We start from the raw sequence: 25,461 nt of genomic DNA on the forward strand, positions 1-25,461 counted from the left end.
TGTAGTAGGGGTAGACGCTGAGCTTCAGCTGATTGTTGGATTCAAGTGTGATGGCTGGGACTCTTCGTCCATACTCATACTGCACCTTGAATTTCTGTAAAAACAGAATGAGATCCAGATTAACGTTCCGAAACAATATTTCCTCTAAGGGGAAAGGTATCAAATTGAAAAATAAATTTGTTATATTTGTAATTCATCTTTATTCGTTGCGAAGTTACGGTTCAAGGTCCTCCCTTACACTTAATTACAAAATTTAAAATAATTAATATACATATATGTTAAATAAAATAAAACTTTAGTTTTAAATTAATATAGTACTAATAACAAATATAGAGATAGTAATAATGGAAACAATTATAGAATGTAAAACATAATTATTACAAAACTAAAAATAACAATAAGAATAGAAGGAAACACTAGATACTCGTACTACTAGAACGAGAAAAATCAAGAAGACTTGAGAAAGTTAATTATCTTGGTGATTGGATTGAACCCACCTTCACAGAAAGAGCATCATTATGTATGGGAGCCAACATGTTGAAACTGGCCTATCGACTGACAAAGAACACTTAGAGTACAAAGTCTAACCCTGTCACGAAACGTAAATGTGAAGCACTACACGTCACTCATACGACCAGAAGCACTGTGTGCCATGGTGTGCCTTTCGGTGAACCGATGAGGTCTGATTCGAGAAACTAGAAGTCAGAGAGAGGAGAGTTCTCAGGAAGATCATAGGTCCGGTAAGGGAAGATGAGGAATTCCGTAGACTGCACAATTCTGAACTCTACAAACACATAGAGAGGTTCATCGATTGTGCTAGGAAAGGAAGAGTAGCTTTGTGTGGCCACATAATAAGACTGCCTTCCAAAAGTCTAACCAATCGCCTGTTCATCTTCTGGCAGAACATGATGACCTGTACCACTTGGCTGACAGAAACATAGAACAACATTAACGAACTGGGAATATCAGATCTTCAAGGTAGACGGTCTGTACGACATACTCTGAAAGAAGTCCATGGATTTCATGAAAAATTCCGGAAGAAAATGCAAGGATACTGGGCAGGGATCAAAGCCCAACAGTTAAACAGTTAAACAATCGTGGTCCAAAGTGGGCCCATTCGAACCAAGAAGACTAAGAGGAAGGAAACACAGTAAAAACCTATAACTAGCAAATACATTTCCATTTATAAGGAAAATTACTCATTCACACTTCACTCATCGTACAAGTGAGCTCGCATTATTCAGCAAGTGATTTCGGCAATTAATCTTGAATCTCCTACGAGAACTCAAATCTCTAATGGTAGCAGAGAGGGTATTTCACAACCTAGTGGCAGTGAGTACAAAGGAGTACTTGTAATCCCTGTAGTGACTGAGAGATACAGCTAAAGGAGAGTCAGATAGTGGTGCTTATGATAGGAGGAGAGGTAATTACCGCCGAACCTCTCAAAACGCAGGGAGAGAGAGCTAAGAAGAAAAATAATAGACATATGATAGAAATATTACAGAAGTGTATGCAATGTACTCCCTGTCGGTATATTCTGCATAAAGGGTTCAATATAACATTCCAAAGGTTGCAATGAGAAACACTACCATTATCCTCAGTGACAGAACAACCACTGAGGATGCTGAACTAGCGTTAAGAAAACGCCAACAAACGTCTTCCACGGGACCAGGCCAAATACCATCTTATGTTATAGAAGGTTGAAAATATGTACTGAAATATCTGCTCCTCTTCATTTTTGACTTCACTAGCTCGTGTACCCGCGCTTAGCTACGGAATTCTACACTATATATATATATATATATATATATATATATATATATATATATATATATATATATATATATATATAATTCTAGATGAAGTCGTGTACACGTTGTGAATAATATTTTATTAAATTGAATAATAACATAGGTTTTTAAAAATTATATTTACCGAGCTGAATAGGTGCAGTCGCTTAATTGCGACCAGTATCCAGTATTCGGGAGATAGTGGGTTTGAACCCCACTGTCGGCAGCTCTGAAGATAGTTTTCGGTGGTTTCCCATTTTCACACCAAGCAGATGCTGGGGATGTACCTTAATTCATGCCACGGACGCTTCCCTCCCACTCCTACCCCTTTCCTGTCCCATCGTCGCCATAAGACCTAACTGTGTCGGTGCGACGTAAAGCAACTTGCAAAACAAAAATTACATTTTAGGCGCCTTTCTCTATTATTTACAGCCTAGACTGTATTGCCTTATTCACCTATTTTAAATACCAATTTTCATTAAATTCTGTTCATCAATTTTCTCGTGGCTCGGCATTGAAATGGACTTGGCAACAAGAATAGAAACTCATGAATACCTCTGATACCATAGACGGTACGGTAAAGATGTATAAAACATAAATGATCCGAAATGTAATACTGTAAAACTTTCGTTATGTAGTATTTATCGATATGACCATTAATAACATAGAATGATGATAGTTGCGTTTTAGTCCTTCCTTTAAACTACCATTTCAATCAGAGTGAATAAAATTATTTATAGCCTAGATTGTAGTTCCTCATTCCCCGACTTTTCATACCGATTTTCATTAAATTCTGTTCAGCCATTTTCTCGTAATGCGCGTATACACATACATACTAGACAGACAGACAGACAGACAGACAGACAGACAGACAGACAGACAGACAGACAGACAGACAGACAGACAGACAGACAGACAGACAGACATGACTGATAATTAAAAAGTGCATTTCCTTGTTACTGTAGACATGACCGATACATAAATACCATTCCTTTTCATTCTGACCAATGTGTCGACAAAAATCTTATTATTTTATATAGAGAGATTCTTAAATCACATCCATTAGTATGAGAACTGTCGCGAATACGTCCTGGGTTCAAATCGGGTAATCAATTAGTAATAAGAAGCTATCGACCGATATCAATTCTTTCAGCTTAAACTAATGTTTTTTAGTTTATATTATGTCATAGACTCACAGTCTATACAAGAACAGCATGGATTTAGTTCAGGAGGATCTACAAAAATATTACATAACAATATCCGCAGAACTTGGTACAACGTGGCCAGATAGACGCAATATTCACCGATTCTTGTAAATTACTCTGACAAATTTGACCGGGGCATACTAGTATTTCTAAAAATATATTAACTATGCTTATTCGCTACCATGTATCTTCAGTTCCTACATAAGAGATAGAAAGCAGCATTCCACCGACGTGCAGATTCTCGGAAACTGGCAGCGAGCAAACTGCATTGGCACAGTCAGCTGTGTTCTCATGGGCTGTATGACTGTAGGTTACGTTCGTAGTTAGTCTCAGTTAACATAATGAAGCATACTCTGGAAGGTTCAAAGCGGAGACTCTCGGCTTCGTAGTAGTTTCGACATGAATGGGAAGTATTGCACTTTTTTTTATGTATGCTCAATGATTGGCAAAATGTTTAATATGCCATAAAAGCTTGAACTATTCGAAGAAATTCAATCTGAAATGACATATCGTTTATCATATTAAGGATAACGATCAATATAAAGATGAAGACCGTCTCATAAAGCGACTAAGGGAGGAAATGATCAACCATGAGCTTGGTATTATGTTCACAAATTTCAGAGTTTATGGTTAATATATGCCTAATCATGTTCGCCTATTAAATACGGTTCAAGAGTGAATGCACACTAACTACTACGATGTCATTTTGTCACGCATTAGTAGATCATTGCTATATGGTTTTTAATAGAGCCTAAGTGGCTCAGGCGGTAGCGCGCTGGCCTCTCACCCCTGAGTTTCGTGGTTCAAATCCCGGCCACTCCATGTGAAATTTGTGCGGGACAAAGCGGAGGCGGAACAGGATTTTCTCCGGGTACTCTGGTTTTCCCTGTCATATTTCATTTCATAAACACTCTCCAATATCATTTCATTTCATTAATCATTGTCCCAGAGGAGTGCGACAGGCTTCGGCAGGCGGCACAATTCCTATCCTCGCCACTAGAAGGGGGCTTCATTCATTCCATTCCTTACCCGGTCAAATGACTGGAAACAGGCTGTGAATTTTCTTTCTTTTTTTCTAGATGGTTCGTAAATATCATTACTAACAAAAACCTAAAACCTGAAATTTCCATATATAAGAATTATTTGAAGTAAGGGTAAGTAAAGTTAACGTCACCCCGTTTAATTTCAGGACAACGCAATTTCAAATATAAACAATGAGCCAGCCGTCCGCCTTCCTAAAGAATTTCTCTTGAATTTTCAAAACGATTGCGAGGTTCATCACGTGGAGATTTGATCAATGATTGTTTAAAATGAGGACGGAATAATTTGGTCAAAATCTGATAAAAAATATGAATCAATAAACCTATCAAGATGAACAGTGAATGGACGAATTCACGATCTTAGCGAGGAAGTACGGGTTGTTCACCGCAAGCGGATGCTCGCTAGTCAAGCCTACTCATTTCTGCAGTATGAAATGTATCAAAGAAACTCATCCCGGGAATAACCTGTAAATTCAGGGAGATTCCGGAGGGGGTTTAATGTACGGCCATGGATGTTCCTCGCACTCATCAATGACCTATCTGAACTAACATAACATTCTGACTGCTTCTTATTCGCCGACAACTTTAAGAATTCAAATGCATTGTCACCATTAACGAGTTCAAATTTCTCCAAGATTACTTAAGGGGGGAGACCTAGCTCAACACGGGAAAAAGCAGGCCAATATTCATTCGATTGTTAAATATGCTACAAACGTTGTTGAAGAATTCTGCACATATCCCAGTATTGGCATGCTTCCTAGCAATCAGAAGCAACTGCAATAATGTCAAAATTCTAATTATAACATCTTAAATTAACTTTCCCGCCCTTTTAACAATATATCACTGTTTCCCTTATAAGTTCCAAGTTTATAAGAATTTTCGTACTTTTCCTTTTTTAAAGTGTATATCAAACCCCCGCCTACAAAATGAACCTCAATCACTAACATAGATTGTGATTTAGATATTTTTGTCGAGTTTTTATTCCGCGCACCTGAAAATACTAAAAGTAAATATTTTATATAAAATCTAATATAAATCCCATTGACCTGAATGAGGTACAGATTGTAGTACAACACTATGGGAGGAAACCCTAAAAAAATCGTTATTATCCCTGAAACAGTAAGAGAGTTATGAAGGAAACCGTGATATTTTGTTAAAAAGGCGGGAAATTTTATTTTAAGATATTATAATTAGAATTTTGAAATTATTGCAGTTACTTCTGATTGCTAGGAAGCATGCCAATACTGGGATATGTGCAGAATTTTTCAACAACGTATGTAGCATATTTAACAATCGAATGAATATTGGCCTGTTTTTTCCCGTGTTGAGCTAGGTCTCCCCCCCTTAAGTAAAATACTCCACTGGACGACGGAAAATCAGCTATCACTAAACGTAGTGAGGTTGTACTGTACGACAAATTACAAGAAAAGTAAATATATCCTTTCGGCGATATCCAAGTCTTCACGAAAATCTTGAAACATTTCCTATCGAAATATTATGGAAGTATTGTTTAAGAAACTAATTATGCGGCTGTATCTTTACGGTATATCTTAAGGATTTTGTCCTTGCCTCTTAAATTTTATCAGAAGTTCTTTATTTCTTTTCAGTATTTCAAATCTAAATAATCTTCATATTTCCTATTCCTTAGTGTTTCGAATGCACTTATAAAGAGAAAGTGTTGCTGTGGAGGTACTAACTTCGTTCACTGATATTTTGAGACAGAACACAGCGAAGCGTAACAATTTTAAATGTGATAATTGTTACTCTTCCCTATGAAATTATTTTTTAACCCACCTTGTCGATGCAGAAGGTCTTGCACAGAATGCAGCTTGTAGTTTTGGTGTAGACCTCAGCTGGATCACTGGAGTCTTTCTGACTCTTCTCAATGCATGAGTTGATCTATAACGGAAGACATTATATTTTATAATACGTATTGATGACCATAGACAACTTTATTGTTCCGATGCTGAGTTGTAATTACACTTGCTTATGAGAACTGCGCTTTCAAAATGAATTTTCTGCACTTTTTGTACATCGGGTGGGGACAAAAGTACGTTCGAATCGCCATTTATAACGCCTAGAAGTTATGCATAACTACTTAACGACGTGGACGGAAAAGTTGCCAGATTAACTCATGGATATTTTAAAGCTGAATATTAAATTAGTGTAGAATTTAAATATGGATCATGGATGTTACAAATCGAGTTTTCTTATAACGCCAGAGATAATAATATTAATTGAAATCATGAATAGACACAATGCACAAAGCTGGATGGATCAAACCATAATTGTTGCAAAGTGATAAACTGGTTTATTGACTGCTCCGACTTTGTTGCTGTGTGGTGCAGGCAGTGTTAGCAGCCTCATTGTATGTTTGCGCATTAAAGAACCAGAGTTTTAAACTGACCACCTAGTTCTTCATAATGCTCCAATGGCAAGGGATGATCGAACAAATTAATGTGACTGCGTTGATGAAGAGTTAGGATTGCAGAAGTTTTAATTGTCTCAGTGATATAATATCTGGTCCGTCCGCATTGTAATCCATACAGCAGGAATATTCATCCTGGGCAGGCTACAGCACGCTCTACAGCAGCGTATCACAGGTGTACTTACCCTGGAATGGCTAGGATTTAATCCGGCAACTTGTGCGTCCACGCCGTTAAGTGGCTATGCATACCTTCCAGGCGGTCTAAATGGTGATATGAACGGATATTTTTCCCCAACAGATAGTTAACTCTTCGTAATGTTTTGATTTAAGAATGCATTTAATTAACATACACTTCATAACTATATTCCAATTTCCTGCAAATATTCCTTTTATACCGTATTTACCTCAGAATAGTACATGAATTAGAAACTAGCCAACACAGTTTTGTAATTCGTTTGTTCTGTCAGTGGATGCGATAAAAACGTGTATCATCCAACGTAATTTTCAAGATAGTGAAAAAGTGCGTATAGTCGCATAACATAGAGAAAGAGCAGTGGTGTGAGAACAAAAAATTTTAGGCTTACTAAACATTTATCTACAATTGAATTTTTTCAAGGAATATAGTGAATGAATTTGACTTATTGAAATGCTTGCCATGAAGCGTGAACTGCCAGTAACCAAGCTGGAAAAGTAAGTGATCTCATCGAACATTTGGAGTATAGAATGCTATCACTACCAGGAACCTGATGTTTCTCGCTTGTAATATTTTGTAAGATTTAAATTTAAATAATATCGAAATATAATTCACCTCCCTTGTGGATAAAATCCTGAGGATACCCGCAATAAGCATTACATCTATAGGCTCAATTGTTCCTGATAATGTTGGACCTGTGAGGAAGTTACACGATACCATGCGCTCATTCCTAATTTAGTTCTGAAGGACTGTCTAGTTGTCCTTTAACATACAGTTGGAACTAAACCCTCTTATCAAGATGCAATGTTACCGACAGAAGGTTTAGCAATCCTGAAATTCGGTTATTAATTAGCATTCAATTCACTTTCTTAAATGCAAATATGGAGGACACTCATTTTGAAAGACTACAGTAGATAGTGTCCACTATCTTACAGTTAAGTACAGTAAGAAGGTTAACATAAGCAATAGGCGTAACAATCTCCTGAAATACTACCAAATAGTTATGTGTGGGCCAGATATTTCTTACAACTTGCTATCTGACGTTTCCATACTAGTATAAGTACTCTAGGGACTCTAATTATCCGTTTATGAGGTGTATTTAGAAAGCACGGAAAGCAAACAATAATACATATTCTAAAATAAACCTACCAGTTGTTTACTGTGGACGTCACGGACACACTTTCCAAAACCGCAGAAAGCTGTTGCATTCTTTCCATCAGCGGCAGCAAGACTTTCCTGCAACATAAAAATAAAATGTGAAGATTAAATCGAGAGGAATGTTTGTGATCTAGGCGGTCACATTCTCAGTGATTAGCTATTTTTGTGTACTCCAGCGTATGAGTGGACATCGTGTCTTCTTCTTCTTCAGGGGTACGTGAAGTGATTACTTACATGTGACAAAGGTATTAAGCCCGCAAATTCTCGTAGACTCCCAGTTATGACATACATTTATTTTCATTCTTTTCCATCACTTTTATGAGATCATGGACTTGGTACAGTTGTAATGCCAGATAAATTTCCTGACGCCAGCAACTCCATGCAGAGAAATGGACTCACCAAAATGTGTTTCTGTGGTGGTTGATAGTGGAATGATAATTATGCTATTATTTCTATGTCTCGCTAACTAATATTACGGTTTTTGGAGGCACCGATGCGTCAGAATTTAGTCCCGAAGGAGTCATTTTACGTGCCGGAAATTCTACCCACAGGAGTCTGACGTATTTGAGCACCTTCAATTTCTATGGGACTGAGCCAGGATAGAACCTGCCAAGTCGGGATCAGAAGTCAGCGCCTGAACTGTCTGAGCCACACAGCTCGGCTAATTTAGATAAAGATGTAGGTAGGCCTGTTGAGACGTACACAACTACCTAATCTCCCACCGGGAGAAAGTAACCAGGAGTGGGTAAGACTCCTGACTCTACAGGGAATTGAGCATCCTGTAAAGTGAAGGCCAAATACCTTCAATGGTTTCAGGAAACTTGGTCTAAACTCATTTCCAGACTCTGCCGTAGTGTCATTTCGTACAGTGGGAGCAATTGTGAAGACGTGTCTCACTCTTTCAGTATGATTCTTCTACAGTCAAATTACTTGTACTTATGGAGTTGTGTTTCGCAGAAATGCATAGCTTAATTTTATTTCTTGGGTTCACATGTTCGGGTCTGAGTGCGTCTGATAGACAGAGGTGACTGAATAAAGAACAATCTATCCTACCAAATTCTGTAGAAGAACCATTACCTCCCGCCCCTCAAGTCAAAATTATCTTGACTACTTTGGTAACAAGATGTTGCCTCTGAACTCTGTACCTATATCTTGTAAAGTGGAACATTTACAAGTGTTAGTAGAAGATATGTACTTGTATGTTATACAAATTACGAGCTTTGCTGATGTATACACACGCCACTTGTTAAATGTTCACTGGACTGATAGAGCACTAATTGCAGAATCTTCAAAAGATTTGTGAAGCAGAGATAATTAATTGAAAGACTTAAACGAACTGAACAAATTATTTAAGACAAATAATGGGGAATCAAAGAATATAAAATGCATCATCTAATTCCTGAGAGAAAATTAATTGGCAAAAGGTTGGGCATAAGTGAGATCAACTGGTGAACTCTTCCGTTCACCCTCTGAATGAATGAATGAATGAATAAGTGAATTAATTAATTAATTAATTAAATTACGACGTATTAAATATTATAAATATTGCATTTCATTCGCTAAAGAATTAACAGAAACATGTTAATTCGTTACGCTGGTGTGATAGATTCCTAAATATTTCTATATAATTAAATTTACTCAAGGAATATAGTGAATGAAGTTTACTTTTGAAATGCTGTCTCGCAGCGTAACCTATCCCTAACTGAGTTGGAACATTAAGTTATATCTACGAATAGTTAGAGTTTAGATAGGAACACTGGCACTAGACTCATGCTTACTCAAGTAAAGTCCACGGTTTATTACCACTCATACTAGTTTCTCGTAAGGTTAACAGAGAGCCAGATGTACCTTATGAATTACAATGTACTGTGTAACGTTAAAACATTTTTGATAACAATATGAACAAAATGAAAAATTTAAAAATATTATCCTCTAACAATGGTGGATAATAGAATTATCAGTCAATAAGTAAATCATATGCAATGTTGTGTACATTCCTGTAGTTCTGTAAAATTATATGTGACCTTGGTGTTAAAAATAAGTTAGTAGTGAGCCATTTTATCCCTCAGTCTGCTGTAAAATGTCGTGTGAACGTATAAAGCGTGTTTAAGTTATTTTTGAATTTCTCTGTGGTCACATGTTAATCATTATGTTACACTCCTTGTAATAAGTAATATTTTGGAAATATTGTGTGAATTTCTTTTGCATTTTATGATAATTATTATGTTACACCATCCGTTAAATATCCATGTATTGTTATTTTCCTTGTTCTCATGTATTTGTGTATTTGTGTTCTTTGTTTGCTACAATTTAACTTCGTGCCTTCATATAATATTTTGATAATACTTATTTATCCTTTGAATGGTACAACTAACAACATTGACATTCATCTTTATTGCTTTGAGTATGAAATGTTCTAAGAGGGGAGAAAATGTTGAGAGCAACTTCCATATTTAGTCTTTTTTCCCACTTACCTTTAAATCAGAACCGCACTTGCTGTAGATCGTCGACTGCAAGTATGTTGAAGTGCAGTCTGACAAGACACCACGGTATTCAGAATCCTGAAACAGAGCATACAGAATACTTTAGAGCAAGAACAGAGAATGTCTATAGTCTAGTCGTCAAATAAACATATTGTTATTCCAGAAGAATATGATTCGACTTTGTAGCAGAAAGTCAAAATATTAAAAACGTACCTTTCACATTTCAAAATACACGGTCAATTACTTTCCCAGTTGCAACCTGTATTACGAAAATTGGGAGCCTGTACATGGAATGTGTAGAAATGACTTCGAAGGCACGTTACTTTCAATCGAAGACGATGTTGTACTAGGAAAACAGGACATACTTAATTTCAGACATATCCAGTATGAAGGTTTATTAATGAATTCACGAGAAATTCATTTTGACTTTGAAAGAGGTATAATCGTATTTTTAGATTCGGCGTTCATATTTTGCAAATTTTATTACTTATGAAAATAAATTCATTAAGCTAAAAACAGTGTTATAAATATATAATTATAAGAAGTTGAATTTTCTGTCCTAGCATGTTAGTTTGTAAGTAACACTCGTTACACACCAGAAGGATGAATTGTATGATAAGAAAGTGTGTACTTTCTTAATACGCGAATTTATGCAAATATTCCGTGTTGAAATTCCCTATAGCAATTCATGAAAATCACAGGAAATTTATTCATATCATGGCTATGTACTCCTTGTATGTATGTATGTATGTATGTATGTATGTATGTATGTATGTATGTATGTATGTATGTATGTATGTTCAGTCTTCAGCCCCAAGGCTGGTTGGATCCTCAACAGCTCCGCCATCATCTGTCATCACTGAAGAGGCGTACTAGGAAATGAGTGAAGTAGTTTCCCGTTGCTTTCCTCACCGAGCCAGATGTTGCTATTACATATCAGTCCGCCAAGCCCACTGAAATGCATGCACCAACCTACCCTATGGGCAACATTTTCACACCATTCATAGCAGGGACTGGCTGCAGAAGGAATGGCATTACTAGCATCGCTCATACCCCAGTCACTTTCATATTGTCAAAGCTAAATAAAAAAAACAGAGACAGATCAATGAAAGTAACAAAATTACTCTAGCCCATACCAGAAGATATACTGCACTGTAAACACTAGGTCCTGCCATCAAAGACAAATGTACTCCTTATGAATATAATTACAGACTCTAAATTGTTATCATTACGTTGCCATTAAATCAGATTATCTTTGAGTCTTTTTAGATGTATGATTAACATTAGAAGAAAATATTTAATCATAATGGCACATTATCGCCATTTGAAGTTTAAACATTAGCTTGTTTTTCAAAAGTGCGGTAGTCATTTGTCTGTAATGCCTTCTACAGGGTGGTCAGTCACAACGTGCACTGGGTGTATGATCGTTTGAGGGTTGGTCATACTGATAAATAATTCACGACTCTCTGGATTTTCATGTTTCATTTACAGGGTCTTGAAAAGTGGAATGTTACCTGAAGTTCACCACTCAGCCTCCAGAAGCAGCCCAGGCAAGCATCGGACAGCTCTCTGCTAGCGAGGTTGGAGCACGCAGTTTGCACCGTTATCTGCAGAGGCTTCCTGAAAGACAAAAAACGTTAACACGTTAATATTACTGTACTGTAAGAATCAGTCAATTCAGCACTGAAACATAGTCGATAAACATTCAAGTCACGTATGTGATAACTTGGATTCCGTAGATGCTTGTTTCGAATCCTAATGACGGCAGTTTCGCCACGTTCAAACCAAGGTAATGCTGCACGTTATTCACGGCCACTTTCCTAATCACAACCCTTTCTATTCCTTACGACGTTGAATACCTTCTGTCGTTCAGTGTGATGATTAGACTCCGGAGTTTTAGGCAGTGATAAGTTAGAATGCAAACTAATGTCATTATTAGGAAGGGTCGACTTGCCTGCTCTTCTGCAATGTAGCAAGAGTAACATAAATTCCAGGGGTTCTGATATACCGTACCTCTAAAATTTATACCTCATAGCATGGCCATTCTGTGGGTGGACTATACTTATTACTCGCTTCGTTAAGTTTGCATTCTGAACTATTACTGCCCAAAAATCTGCTCTCCAGTAATGATAATCCATTTGCAAAAGGAAAAAGGGAGAAAAGAAAGAAAGACAAATATTTGCAATAAATTCGTACATGTGTTTGATCATTACCCAAAATATTCAATGGCTCTTAGACGTCCTTTATCTCTTCAGTCATCTTAAAAATTAAGAGATGTTCATTGGATGAAAATGAAATAAATGTTCTTGTAAAATTTTACGAAAACCGAACCTCTAAATTTCCGCAAATGTAATCACTTTAACCACTTTTCTAATTGCGTTGCTCAGAACTTAATGAACAGAGCTTGCTGCAACTAACATAGTCTCTTCGTCGTTCATTCAGTCGATCGACCTTTATTATCAATCAATCAATCAATCAATCAATCAATCAATCAATCAATCAATCAATCAATCAATCAATCAATCAATCAATCAATCAATCAATCAATCAATCAATCAATCAATCAATCAATCAATCAATCAATCAATCAATCAATCAATCAATCAATCAATCAATCAATCAATCAATCAATCAATCAATCAATCAATCAATCAATCAATCAATCAATCAATCAATCAATCAATCAATCAATCAATCAATCAATCAATCAATCAATCAATCAATCAATCAATCAATCAATCAATCAATCAATCAATCAATCAATCAATCAATCAATCAATCAATCAATCAATCAATCAATCAATCAATCAATCAATCAATCAATCAATCAATCAATCAATCAATCAATCAATCAATCAATCAATCAATCAATCAATCAATCAATCAATCAATCAATCAATCAATCAATCAATCAATCAATCAATCAATCAATCAATCAATCAATCAATCAATCAAATCACCACTGATCTACATTTAGGGCCGTCACCTAGGTGACAGATTACCTGTCAATTGTTTTCCTAGCTTTGAATAAATTATTTAAAAAGTCGAATTTTATCAAACATCTCCCCCGGTTAAATAATTCCAATCGCTAATTTCTCGTCTAATAAATGAATTCTTGCTCCAGTGTGTCCTTTTGAATTCCATCTTCATATTATGAACTCTCGTGCTTATAAAAGCTCCCCTTGAACTTGTTCGTCTACTAGTCATTTCAAGCCATATCTCCCAGGATAGCTTCCAGTAGTCGAGCCAATCGTCTCCTTATTCCAAAGTCTTCCCAGCCCAAAGTTTGTAACATTTTCTTAACACTACTCTCTTGTCGGAAATCACCCAGAACAAATGGAGCTGCTTTCCTTTGCACCTTTTCCAGGTCTTTTATCAAGTAATTCTCTTGATGATCCCTCGCACTAGAACCATACTCTATCTGTTGTTTTAGACTTTAGACTCACCGGAAGATGGCACCAGACAGTTGCAAAATGATGAATGCACTGAATTAGTAGTTGGGAGGAGTGTGCGCAACTTTTTGAGCATAAAACTAGGAACCAGTGCAAATTCACAGATAAATTTTGTTTGAATTCGAGTGGAAATTAAGGCTGTCTAGCAATATAATGCGGTAATGGTGCATTAAATTTCCCAATGTTAGAAAAAACAAAGCACAGGGCATTCGACCACTGATGAAATGGCGAGCAGAACAGGTCTTTGTCATTGTATTAGTTTGAAGAAAAAACGGCTCAGTCTTCAGGTTGTCTTTATCACCAGAGAGAGAACAATTCATTTTAGATGATGAGAAATGGCTGAACACGTTCAGTGAACATATTTAAATGTAAGCAAGGTGTCCTGGACTATAACCATCTTCATCAGGGATGTTGAAGAAAGTGGAGGCGAATAGTCAGTTGAAACGCTTACAGAATACATGTTGAAAAGCATAATATTCTATAAATGATATGGGTAATGTATGTGTATGTTCTGGCGATAACAATGTAAATACTTCTTATTAATACAATTCATTGTTTTATAGTTAATTTTATACACTAGAATTTAATATTACGGCCAAAACACGCCTAGAAAGTAATGTACATATTAAAAGAGTTTACTAAATCCAGTTTTGGAAAATCTGTCCGTCTGTTTGTTTCATTTATATTTGATTCTCTCTGCAATTAGCCTACCTGTAGGTGAATCATGAGACATTGGAAGGTCTCTGAGTTCAGCCAAGTTGGAGTAATCACAAAATGAAAACATTAATTTGTTTTTTGCTAGTTGCTTTACGTCGCACCGACACAGATAGGTCTTATGGCGACGATGGGATAGGAAAGGGCTGGGAGTGGGAAGGAAGCGGCCGTGGCCTTAATTAAGGTACAGCCCCAGCATTTGCCTGGTGTGAAAATGGGAAACCACGGAAAATCATTTTCAGGGCTGCCGACAGTGGGGTTCGAACCTACTGTCTCCCGAATACCGGATACTGGCCGCACTTAAGCGACTGCAGCTATCGAGCTCGGTGAAATCATTAAATGATCACTTCAGTAATTGCAGGCGAAGGCTTACACTAACCCGCAATACATTTTGACTTAGCAGGTCGCTAAGCGACGAACACTTTTCATTAATGTCACCGCAGCTTCACCTGTGTTTATAAATTCAGCCGTGAGATGTTTCTAAAGCATTTATTTAAATGCAAAATAATTAAATTATTTTTAATTACATAGTTACTTAAGATACCGGGTTGGTGGATGGTACAAATAAAAATAAAATATATAAAAAACCGTACTGTATAAACACAGAACTAATTTTTCCTTGTAGAGCTTCGGGATGAACTATATTAAGTGTCCATTCATTTGGAGCTGAGATGTATAGTGTGTTTGCCTTTCCAGCTCTTGAACAACCCACGTATAGGAGAAGCACCGTTTCCAAAGATTGAATCCTACAGATTCAGCGATTGTCCTTGTGCCTTGTTGACGCGTAATTATAGCGAAATTCAAAGAAACGGGGAACTGCAGACGCCTAAATTGTCACGGTATATTCGAAGTCATGATTTCAATCTCAGAAGGAGTTGCCTGTTGACGACATTCACAACTACATTTCTCGGAGCAAGAGCTGCTCTTTGACACAGCCATTCAGGAACATTTGAAGCGAATGAAAAGAATATCTGGTAAATATTGAGCTTTGCCCATAAAATAAGAAAATTGAAACGATAAAAAGTCATAAAATGATTAATGAAGACCTTTAAAATTATTCATCTAAGAATACGCCTCTGTTAACTATTTAATATCTCTGCTTGCCATAGATTTGGCTGGGCACCGCACATATACACACAGTCAAACAGTTCCGGATATTACCTGCTGAATATAGGCAGCTCCTCATGTCGGGGACCGAAAATGGCTTCCGACGCCATGGACGTAAAATGGCTCCCTGACTTGTATTGCTTATCTCATTTATGTTGCCTAGCAACAGGGAATCTATGCATTTAATACTGTTGATTGCGCGAAGGTTCTTATATTATTATTATAAATAATATTTCCGATGACATTTCAAGAAATGCAAGATTTTTGCTGTACTATTGAGACGATTTGGAAGATTTTCGTACAAACCGTACCTTATAACTCCCTCTAGTTTAAAGAGGTTGAGTTTTGAGAAACACACACGTCAGCTTTATACAGGGTGAAGCGAATGCGACTCCTCACATGCCAGCAATAAAAAAAAATGTCTCTCACAAAAGTTCGTCCTGCGAGTATATCTTTCTTTCTTAATCTGTTTATTGTCCGGGGTTGGCTTTTCCCTCGGACTTAGCGAGGGATTCCACCTCTACCGCCTCAAGGGCAGTGTCCTGGAGCTTCAGACATCGGATCGGGGGATACAACTGGGGAGAATGATCAGTACCTCGCCCAGGCGGCCTCACCTTGCTATACTGAACAGGGGCCTTGGTGGGGGATGGGAAGATTGGAAGGGATAGACAAGGAAGAGGGAAGGAAGCGGCCGTGGCCTTAAGTTAGGTACCATCCCGGCATTCGCCTGGAGGAGAAGTGGGAAACCACGGAAAACCACTTCCAGGATGGCTGAGGTGGGAATCGAACCCACCTCTACTCAGTTGACCTCCCGAGGCTGAGTGGACCCCGTTCCAGCCCTCGTACCACTTTTCAAATTTCGTGGCAGAGCCGGGAATCGAACCCGGGCCTCCGGGGGTGGCAGCTAATCACACTAACCCTGCGAGTATATCCGGCAGAAAAAAGACGTTGAAGAGTGGCAATCTGGCAACACTGTAACCACATGTACGGTAAGTACCTCTGTCAGCGAATATTACGCGTGCTGTACAGTTCGTGCAGTGGATAGGGTTTTGGGTTGGCATGCAGGAGGTCGAGGGTTCGATCCTTGGTTGAGACGTATTTTTTTTATTCGCTGATTTCCATCGGACATTACATACTGCAATACAGTAAGACAGCGTACCTTAGGTGACATGTACCCTACATTTACAACATTTTGTAACGCTGAACACAGCAAATACTTTGCTTGGCCTACTGGTAACGTAAGGCCCCAACGAAATGTAATGGACCTGAACGAGGCAAGAATAATAGTTGGTACTAATCTATGTGGTCCGCCTCTGTGGTGTAGTGGTTAGCGTGATTAGCTGCCACCCCCGGAGGCCCGGGTTCGATTCCCGGCTCTGCCACGAAATTTGAAAAGTGGTACGAGGGCTGGAACGGGGTCCACTCAGCCTCGGGAGGTCAACTGAGTAGAGGTGGGTTCGATTCCCACCTCAGCCATCCTGGAAGTGGTTTTCCGTGGTTTCCCACTTCTCCTCCAGGCGAATGCCGGGATGGTACCGAACTTAAGGCCACGGCCGCTTCCTTCCCTCTTCCTTGCCTATCCCTTCCAATCTTCCCATCCCTCCACAAGGCCCCTGTTCAGCATAGCAGGTGAGGCTGCCTGGGCGAGGTACTGGTCATACTCCCCAGTTGTATCCCCCGACCAAGAGTCTGAAGCTCCAGGATACTGCCCTTGAGGCGGTCGAGGTGGGATCCCTCGCTAAGTCCGAGGGAAAAACCGAACCTGGAGGGTAAACAGATGATGATGATGATGATGATGTAACGCTGAACACAGCAAATACTTTGCTTGGCCTACTGGTAACGTAAGGCCCCAACGAAATGTAATGGACCTGAACGAGGCAAGAATAATAGTTGGTACTAATCTATGTGACCACTGGAGGAGGGTGCGAATAATTCACGCCCACGACGTGGAAAGGGAGTCTTTCAAAGTTGACCAATGAAAACGATTGTTCGTCCATTTCTAGGATCGTGGTATGTAAGTGCAAATGGTTTCTAGAGGAGCCGCTGCAATTGCTCTTGACGATTAAGATGCCAGATACCATACCACCTGGACTACATCTATATATATAAAATAAGAGTTTTGTCTGTACATTGCTCAGAATTTGAAAAGAATTGTATTTCTGTATCGGTCATGTCCACAGTAACAAGAAAATGCATTTTTTACTTTTCCGTAATGTCTGTCTGTCTGTCTGTCTGTCTGTCTGTACACCCATCACGAGAAAACGGCTGAAGAGAATCTAATGAAAATCGGAATGTAAAATCGGGTGATGAACCGCTACAATCTACGCTAGAAATTATTTTAATCACGCTGAGTGAAATGGTAGTTTAGGGGAAGGCCTGAAATTTAATTCTCAAATATTTATGTTATTAGTGGTCGTATCTTAATGAAAATCGCTAGACAATGCTGGGAAATAAGTCGCTACAATATAGGCTATACACGCTGAGAATAATGGTAGTTTAGGGGAAGGCCTAAAATTTAATTGTCAAATATTTATTTAATTAGTGGTCGTATCTTCACGAAAATTGGTATGCAAAGTCGGGGATTAGGTCGCTATAATCTAGAATATCAATAATGTTATTCGCACTGAGTGAAATGGTAGTTTAGGGGAAGGCCTGAATTGTAATCTATATATATAAAATAAGAGTTTTGTCTGTACATTGCTCAGAATTTGAAAAGAATTGTATAGCTGTATCGGTCATGTCCACAGTAACAAGAAAATGCATTTTTTACTTTTCCGTAATTTCTGTCTGTCTGTCTGTCTGTCTGTCTGTCTGTCTGTCTGTCTGTACACGCATCACTAGAAAACGGCTAAAGAGAATTTAATGAAAATCGCTATGCAAAGTCGAAGAATAAGTCGCTACAATCTAGGATATAAATAATTTTATTCACGCTGATTGAAATGGTAATTTAGGGGAAGGCCTAAAATGTAATTTTAAAATATTTATGTTATTAGTGGTCCTATCTTAATAAAAATTGGTATGAAAAGTCGGAGGGAATAAGTCGCTACAATCTAGGCTATAAATAATTTTATTCATGCTGAGTGAAATGGTAGTTTAGGGGAAGGCCAAAAACTTAATTCTTAAATAGTTATATTATTAGTGGTCCTATCTCATTAAAATTTGGTATGCAAAGTCGGAGAATGAGCCACTACAATCTAGGCTATCAATCATTTAATTCACGCTGAGTGAAATGGTAGTTCAGTGAAAGGCGTAAAATGCAATTCTCAAACATTTATATTATCAGTGGTCGTATCGATAAATACTACATCACCAAAGATATATAGATTTAATTTCCGACCATTTGCATACATTTTTACCGTACCGGTTATGATAACACAGATATTCATGAAGTTGTACTTCTGTTGCTAAGTCCATATCAACGCCGAGCCACGAGAAAATGGGTTGACAGAATGGAATAAAAATCGGTATATAGAGCCGGGGAATAAGAAACTATAGCCTAACCTATAAACAATTTTACTCACCCTGGATGAAATTGTAGTTTAGGGGAAGGCGCCTAAAATGTAACTTTTAAATACCCATGTTATTCGTCCTATCGAAAAGTATTACATAACAAAAGTTATAGAGAATACAATTTCCGGTCATTTATGTTTTATTCAGTTTTAACGTACCAACTATGATAAGAGTGGTATTTCAGAGCCGGAAGAAAACTAAATGTGAAGGCCTACAATATCGAAAGCGTATAACATTGATCAACAATAACATTACACTGACCATTGTTTGTTGTGATGTTCTTTGCCTCTTATGCTGCCTCTCAACTCCGATAGATGGGATTACTGCTGCGTACCGAGTATAATAGCCTGACGGAATACTGGCGGGAAATAGACGGGGAGTACGAAAACTTTCTTCTTTAGCATGCCATTTCTCTGGTTCATACATTTTCTGATACTGCTGGTACGTAACACACTGGTTCATCATAGTATTGCAGATATTCGATCCCTACTCTGACACGCTGTTTTGAATGAGCAGTCTGCTTACTTAAGGCAGAGGCTCACTTAGTGGAGTAGTAGTAGTAGTAGTAGTAGTAGTAGTAGTAGTAGTATGGTCTAGAATCACAATTATGGCTATCCCAAATTATAGCAACACAATTCAGTAAATAACTAAAACTTCAACCCTGAAAAGAGCCGTTTCTTAAGAAAAGCTTCTCCCTCTTCACTTTTATTAAATTCTACATTCATTTTATTCCAAATTAGCAGTGAAGAGGTTTCTCCTCTGGCTTGGAGGAAAAATTTGCCTCAAAGTCAGATAGATTTTTCCGCCGCCAGTGTAGTGAATTGATACTTTCCGACTCACAGCGTACTCCTAGGAAACAGAGAGTAAAAGGGCATAGTTTTGCCCTGGGAGTCGCCACTATTCGACCCCCTCCCCGCCGAAAATGGACGAAGAGTGTTCACGACTCACGGCAGTCTGCGGCTTGGTCATTCCAGCTGTGGAACTTTGGACTGTTAGATCGGCAGCTTAGTCCTGTTCGTTAAAAGTAAGAAAATGTGTGGTTTTTCATTTGATCGAATATTTCATATGAAAGCATTCCTTTTTATCGCGCCATTCCTACTGACGTCATTGTAATGTATGTTAATTTCAGTTCGGAAAACCACTAAGACAGTCTTTCTGAGGATGTAAAAAGACAGGTGGAGAGTAAGTGTTTACAATTATAATGAAAGCTCCCCAACCTGATTGTGACTGATGATATGCGAGCGGGTCTACCATTACAGTGAAGATTCCCTAACTCAGTCTTCATATGAGAAAAGACGTTTGGTGACTTCCCCGTCGCGTTTCTAGGGTAACATTAAGAGCTATCCAATTTTATACATTCTTACTAACAACGTGTACACTACCCAAGTTAGAATTCTGTATACATTGTAGTATTCCGTAGCGAAGCACGGGTACATCAGCTAGTATATACAGGGTGAAGCGTAATTCGCGCACTCGGGCGTCGCAGCGCAACTCCTCACACGCCAGCAATAAAAAAATGTCTCTTACAAAATTTCGTCTTGCGAGTATATCCGGTAAAAAACGGACGTTGAAGAATAGCAATCTGGCAACACTGTAACCATATGTAGGGTAACTACCGCTGTCAGCACGTTCTGGTCGTGCTGTACAGGTGGTACAGTGGGTAGAGTTTTTGGTTGGCATGCAGGCATGTTGGCATGGTTCGATCCTGGGTTGAGGCGCATTTTTATTTGCTAATTTCCATCTGACATTACCTACTGTAATGCAGTAAGACACCGTTTTACTAATCTATGGGACCATTGGAGGAGGGTACAAATAAAGCAGGTTTCACTTCTAGTAGATGAAGTGGTGCGAATAAATTCACGCCCACGACGTGGAAAGGGCGCCTTTCAAAGCTGACCAATGAAAACGATTGTTCGTCCATTTCTAGGATCGCAGTATGTAAGTGCAAATGGTTTCTAGAGGACCGGCTGCAATCGCTGTTGACGATTAAGATGTCAGATACCATACCACCTGGACTACATTTACGAAGTAGAAAAAATACGCCTCAACCCAGAATCGACCACTCGACCTCATGCATGCTAACCCAAAACTCTATCCACTGCTCCAACTGTACAGTACGACTAAACGCTGCTGACAGAGGTAGTTACCCTACATGTGGTTACAGTGTTGCCAGATTGCTACTCTTTAACGTCGATTTTCTGCCGGATATACTCGCATGACGAAATTTTGTAAGAGACATTTTTTTATTGCTGGCGTGTGAGGAGTTGCGCTGCGACGCCCGAGTGCGCGAATTACGCTTCACCCTGTATATATATAGATTCTGATGTATGTGATTTTCATCCTTAGTAATGTCACTGCTTGCAGCCATGTTTGATTACTAACTGTCCAGCCAGAGAGTACACACTTCCTCTGATGATGGAAGAATACTCTTCTAGATACTCTATGATTCTCTGACCTTCCCCAGCTTCTGAATATACTCAATAGATGGCAGAAGGTTCCTAATAACTCACATGCTGGTAAGAGAAAACAATTGACATACCACACACGGGAAGGTAACGAGCCGATTAGCGTTCTGTATGACCTTTAATAAAGCGCAGAGACAAACTTTTGAAAGAGTCACTGTCTACTAACCCGAAACGGTATTCAGCCATGGCACTATCTCGGCCAAGATCTTTTGAAATTTTTAAGATTAAGATGTCGCTGAATAGTCGAAGAACAAAGAAATTGTGTGGAACGAAACATTATAAACTGCATTACCGGCATTAAATGTTCATAAAACTTGAAAAGGGCAAGCAAAGCAATATGATTGCGACAGGCATATCATAGAGTTATCTGACCTATTTGTAAGGAATACTGCGGGTTTACTAGTATACCTAACTTGACCTTATTGAAATTAATTTCTTTTAATTTTGAATTTTTCGTTCTGATTTCTGAAAATGATATAAGACGGGGCACGATAGAGAAAATCTGAATACAGACTTGGATTGTATATCCCCCAGTACTTAAGCGATCATTTCAGGCATATTATCTTATTAATGTGAATGTATTTTATGATGAACTTTCCAAATGTTGATGATTTTTTCGATTTTATTTTCAAAATTAAAAAAAAGCCTGATCTGATGCAGAAAATATGAAAACAGATATGGATTCAGAGCACGTAATTTAACAGGAATCACTAATGTTTTCCTTAGTAGCAGAAAAAAATGAAATTGAAATCAATGTAATTAATAACTCACATATAATGCAAATTAATTATATATATATGATATAGTACTTACAGCTCGAAGTACGTCCCATGTTTTTTGGGAGGGATGTAGCACGTAAGACTTACATGAACAAAGAGGGTGATAATTAGACAGGTTTTCATGTTGAGTATCTCGTTGCTGTATCGTGCGAACTTGTGTGAGCCGGTGTGAGAAGTGAACAACACAGGAAGCGGCATGAGGAGACGGGGGAGTTATACTCGGAAGTTGACCTTCAGCATGACGTAAGAGCTGGAGGCGGAATTCATTTCATGTGTTTGTGCCGGGGGTTTCATTGTACGACACCTCTCAAAAGCGCGTGAGTTGAGTGATTGAAATAATTGCACATCAAATATTTTTCTCACTACCTTTCCGAATGACTTGTAAGTTTATATCCTCATAGCACTTCCTCTGCTTCTTATTACCCCTTCATTACAATACATCGCACAGCCACCAGACCAGTAAAGATAGATCAAGAAGGTAGATTTGCGCTATGATGGACAGCTGAGGTCAATATTTATATATGGTTTTTATTCTCAAAGCTCTTATTTGTTGCTCCTTGCGTAACATCGCACTAACATAGTGAAAATTTTCGGTGATGGAAGGAAGGGAAAGACCTAGGATTGGGAAGTCAGCGGCCGTGGCCGTAATTAAGGTACAGTCCTAGCATTTGCCTGGTGCTAAAATGGGAAACCATAGAAAACCATATTCTGGTCAGCCGACGATGGGATTATAACCCACAATTCTTAAATTTATTCGCAAGGATAAAAAATTCAATGCAGGCCTGAAAACTCGAGAACTGAATCTAATGACGTATTGAGATACGCCTGATTCACTCAAAGTAGTTTAAATTCAAATCAGTGAATTAATTATCTAACAAATGTGTTGGATTTAGAGTAGTCCGACTCGTTGGCTGAATGGTCAGCGTACTGGCCTTCGGTTAGAGGGTCCCGACTTCGATTCCCGGCCGGATCGCGGATTTTAATCGCTTCTGACTAATTCTTCTTACTCGGGGACTGGGGTTACGTGTTCGTCCTAACACTCTCCTCATCATATTCAGACAACATACCACACTGCCAACCACCACAGAAACACGGAATAGTGATTACATCCTTCCATATAGGGTTGGTGTCACGAAGGGCATCCAACCGTAAAACAGGGCCAAATCCACGTGTCCGACGCAGTTCGTACCCGTGACCACACGGGTGTGGAAGAAAGCGGTAGAAAAAAGAATAAAAAGAGATGGTGCATTTAGAGGCAGGGACCCATTAAGAGTAAGTAAGGAATAATCACTACTGTATTGCTTTTATGCCCCATTAACTAATTGAACGGTTTTCAGAGACGCAGAAACTTGTCCCGCAGGAGTTCTTTTACATACAGGCAAATCTATCGAAATCATGCAGGCGTATTTGAGGACCTTCCATTACCACAGGATTGAGCTGTAATCGAACCCGCCCATATGAGCTCAGAAGACCAGCACAGTACAACCTGAGTCATTCAGCCCAGCAAACAGATAAATATTAACCCCGCAATTTTTTTCTAACACTTTCATTATTTCTTCACAATATTATGGCTCATCATCATCATCATCATCATCATCATCATCATCATCATCATCCAACGTCTGTCTTAAACGCGAATCAAGTTCTCATATACTATAAATATACCGTATCGCTATAGCCATGCTTAATTTTGAAGTATTTTGTTTCTGTTCCATGGTAGTGACTTTAATGCATGGGTAAGCCAGATTACCAAGAAATCTGACGAAAAAAAAAAAAAAACCCCAACAAATTGTGTCAAAAGTCTTTCATTTAAATAATTTCACTCTTTAATAAATTTCCGCAGTTCTATCCCTTCAGGCAAGCAACTCAATGTTGAAAAAATCCTAGGGATATGAGCTACGAATTTGAGGTAAATAATATATAAAAATCTATGAGAATATATTCTTTATCTATCCCTAAAATTTACAACCCTTTTCTTCGTCATCGTTATCCGGTCGATTAGATTAGCAGTTTGCCTTTTTCTACCACTACGAACGCTAGTGAGAGTCAACGCAGAGTTTCCCTTGAGCCCTTATAACTACATTCGGTGTGGACATTTAACGCCTGAGAGTATTGAACCAAGGACACATTACAGAAATAATTATGTAAATAAGTTAATTTGGCTAGGATTTGAATCGAAATGAAAGCGAGTAAAGAGACGGTTTTCCGGAACTGCGTTTAGCCCAGAAGTTTTTCCAAATTTGTGATTTTTTTTATTTTGATACAGCTGTCCAAGAATCACAATTTGAAATCTTTCAACTTTCCGTACAATTGAAGAAATTGGTTAAATTTCCTTTTTTCTCTGCTAAGAAATATTTTCAACATTATAATATATCAGTTATGATGTAACAAATTAGCGTCTCTCTCTCTCTCAAAGACATGATATCGATATAAATGACATATAAGAAAATTAATGATGTAGTTTTAAGAAATTATTAACCAAACGTGGCTGCATAGCTAGTTGCAAATGCAATATTGTAGAGCCGCCTAGTTAATTCACGGAGGCTGGCAGAGTGAACACTGTAAGGTTTCGCTCTATAACAAAGATCTATTTGTGTGTCTATGCAATTCCGGTCAGACAAATAACAATGGAAAACCAATGAAATGAAACACAGCGAGCAAGTGTCACGTGAGGTTTGAACTCTTCTGGAAGAGTAAAGCAACGTAGGTTTTGTTTCCTCTGAAGTTTCTAAACAGGTGAAGGGGGAGGTGTTTTGTATAAGACATCTGCACATTCCTCACCTTGACAAGCCTGTTTCTCAGTCGACCGTTGTGAATACATCGTCTATTAGCTCTATCAGAGCGCTATTCACGTTATTTTAAATATGGCACAACACCTAATCTCCACGAGGATATTTAATTGAATATTTTCAATTTATTTATACTATTTATTTTATTCGTTTTCTCTCAGACTCAGCGAAGGATCCCACCTCTACCGCCACAAGGGTCCTAGGGGGTGAGACCTTTGGTTGGGGATACAACCAGGAAAGAGGACCAGTACATCGCCCAGGCATTCTCACCTGCTATTATAAACAGGGTCTTGTTGGGGATGGGAAGATAGGGATAGAGAAGGAAGACGAAAGGAAGCGGCCGTGGCC

General features: G+C 38.4%; 1 protein-coding gene across 1 annotated transcript in view; it reads right to left on the reverse strand.

Annotated features, from left to right (window-relative positions):
• The window catches only part of LOC136884549 (uncharacterized), a 32,525-nt gene that overhangs the window by 584 nt on the left and 6,480 nt on the right, over positions 1–25,461 (reverse strand). The window contains exons 2-6 of the mRNA XM_067156804.2: positions 11,812–11,917; positions 10,289–10,375; positions 7,806–7,892; positions 5,830–5,934; positions 1–94 (exon numbers count right to left, since the gene is read on the reverse strand). The exon at positions 1–94 is cut by the window's left edge and continues 584 nt beyond it. Coding sequence (XP_067012905.2) covers positions 1–94; positions 5,830–5,934; positions 7,806–7,892; positions 10,289–10,375; positions 11,812–11,917 — 479 coding nt within the window. The remainder of the gene's footprint in view (positions 95–5,829; positions 5,935–7,805; positions 7,893–10,288; positions 10,376–11,811; positions 11,918–25,461) is intronic.

This window comes from Anabrus simplex, chromosome 12, assembly GCF_040414725.1.
Source record: "Anabrus simplex isolate iqAnaSimp1 chromosome 12, ASM4041472v1, whole genome shotgun sequence".
Taxonomy (NCBI): Eukaryota; Metazoa; Arthropoda; class Insecta; order Orthoptera; family Tettigoniidae; genus Anabrus; species Anabrus simplex.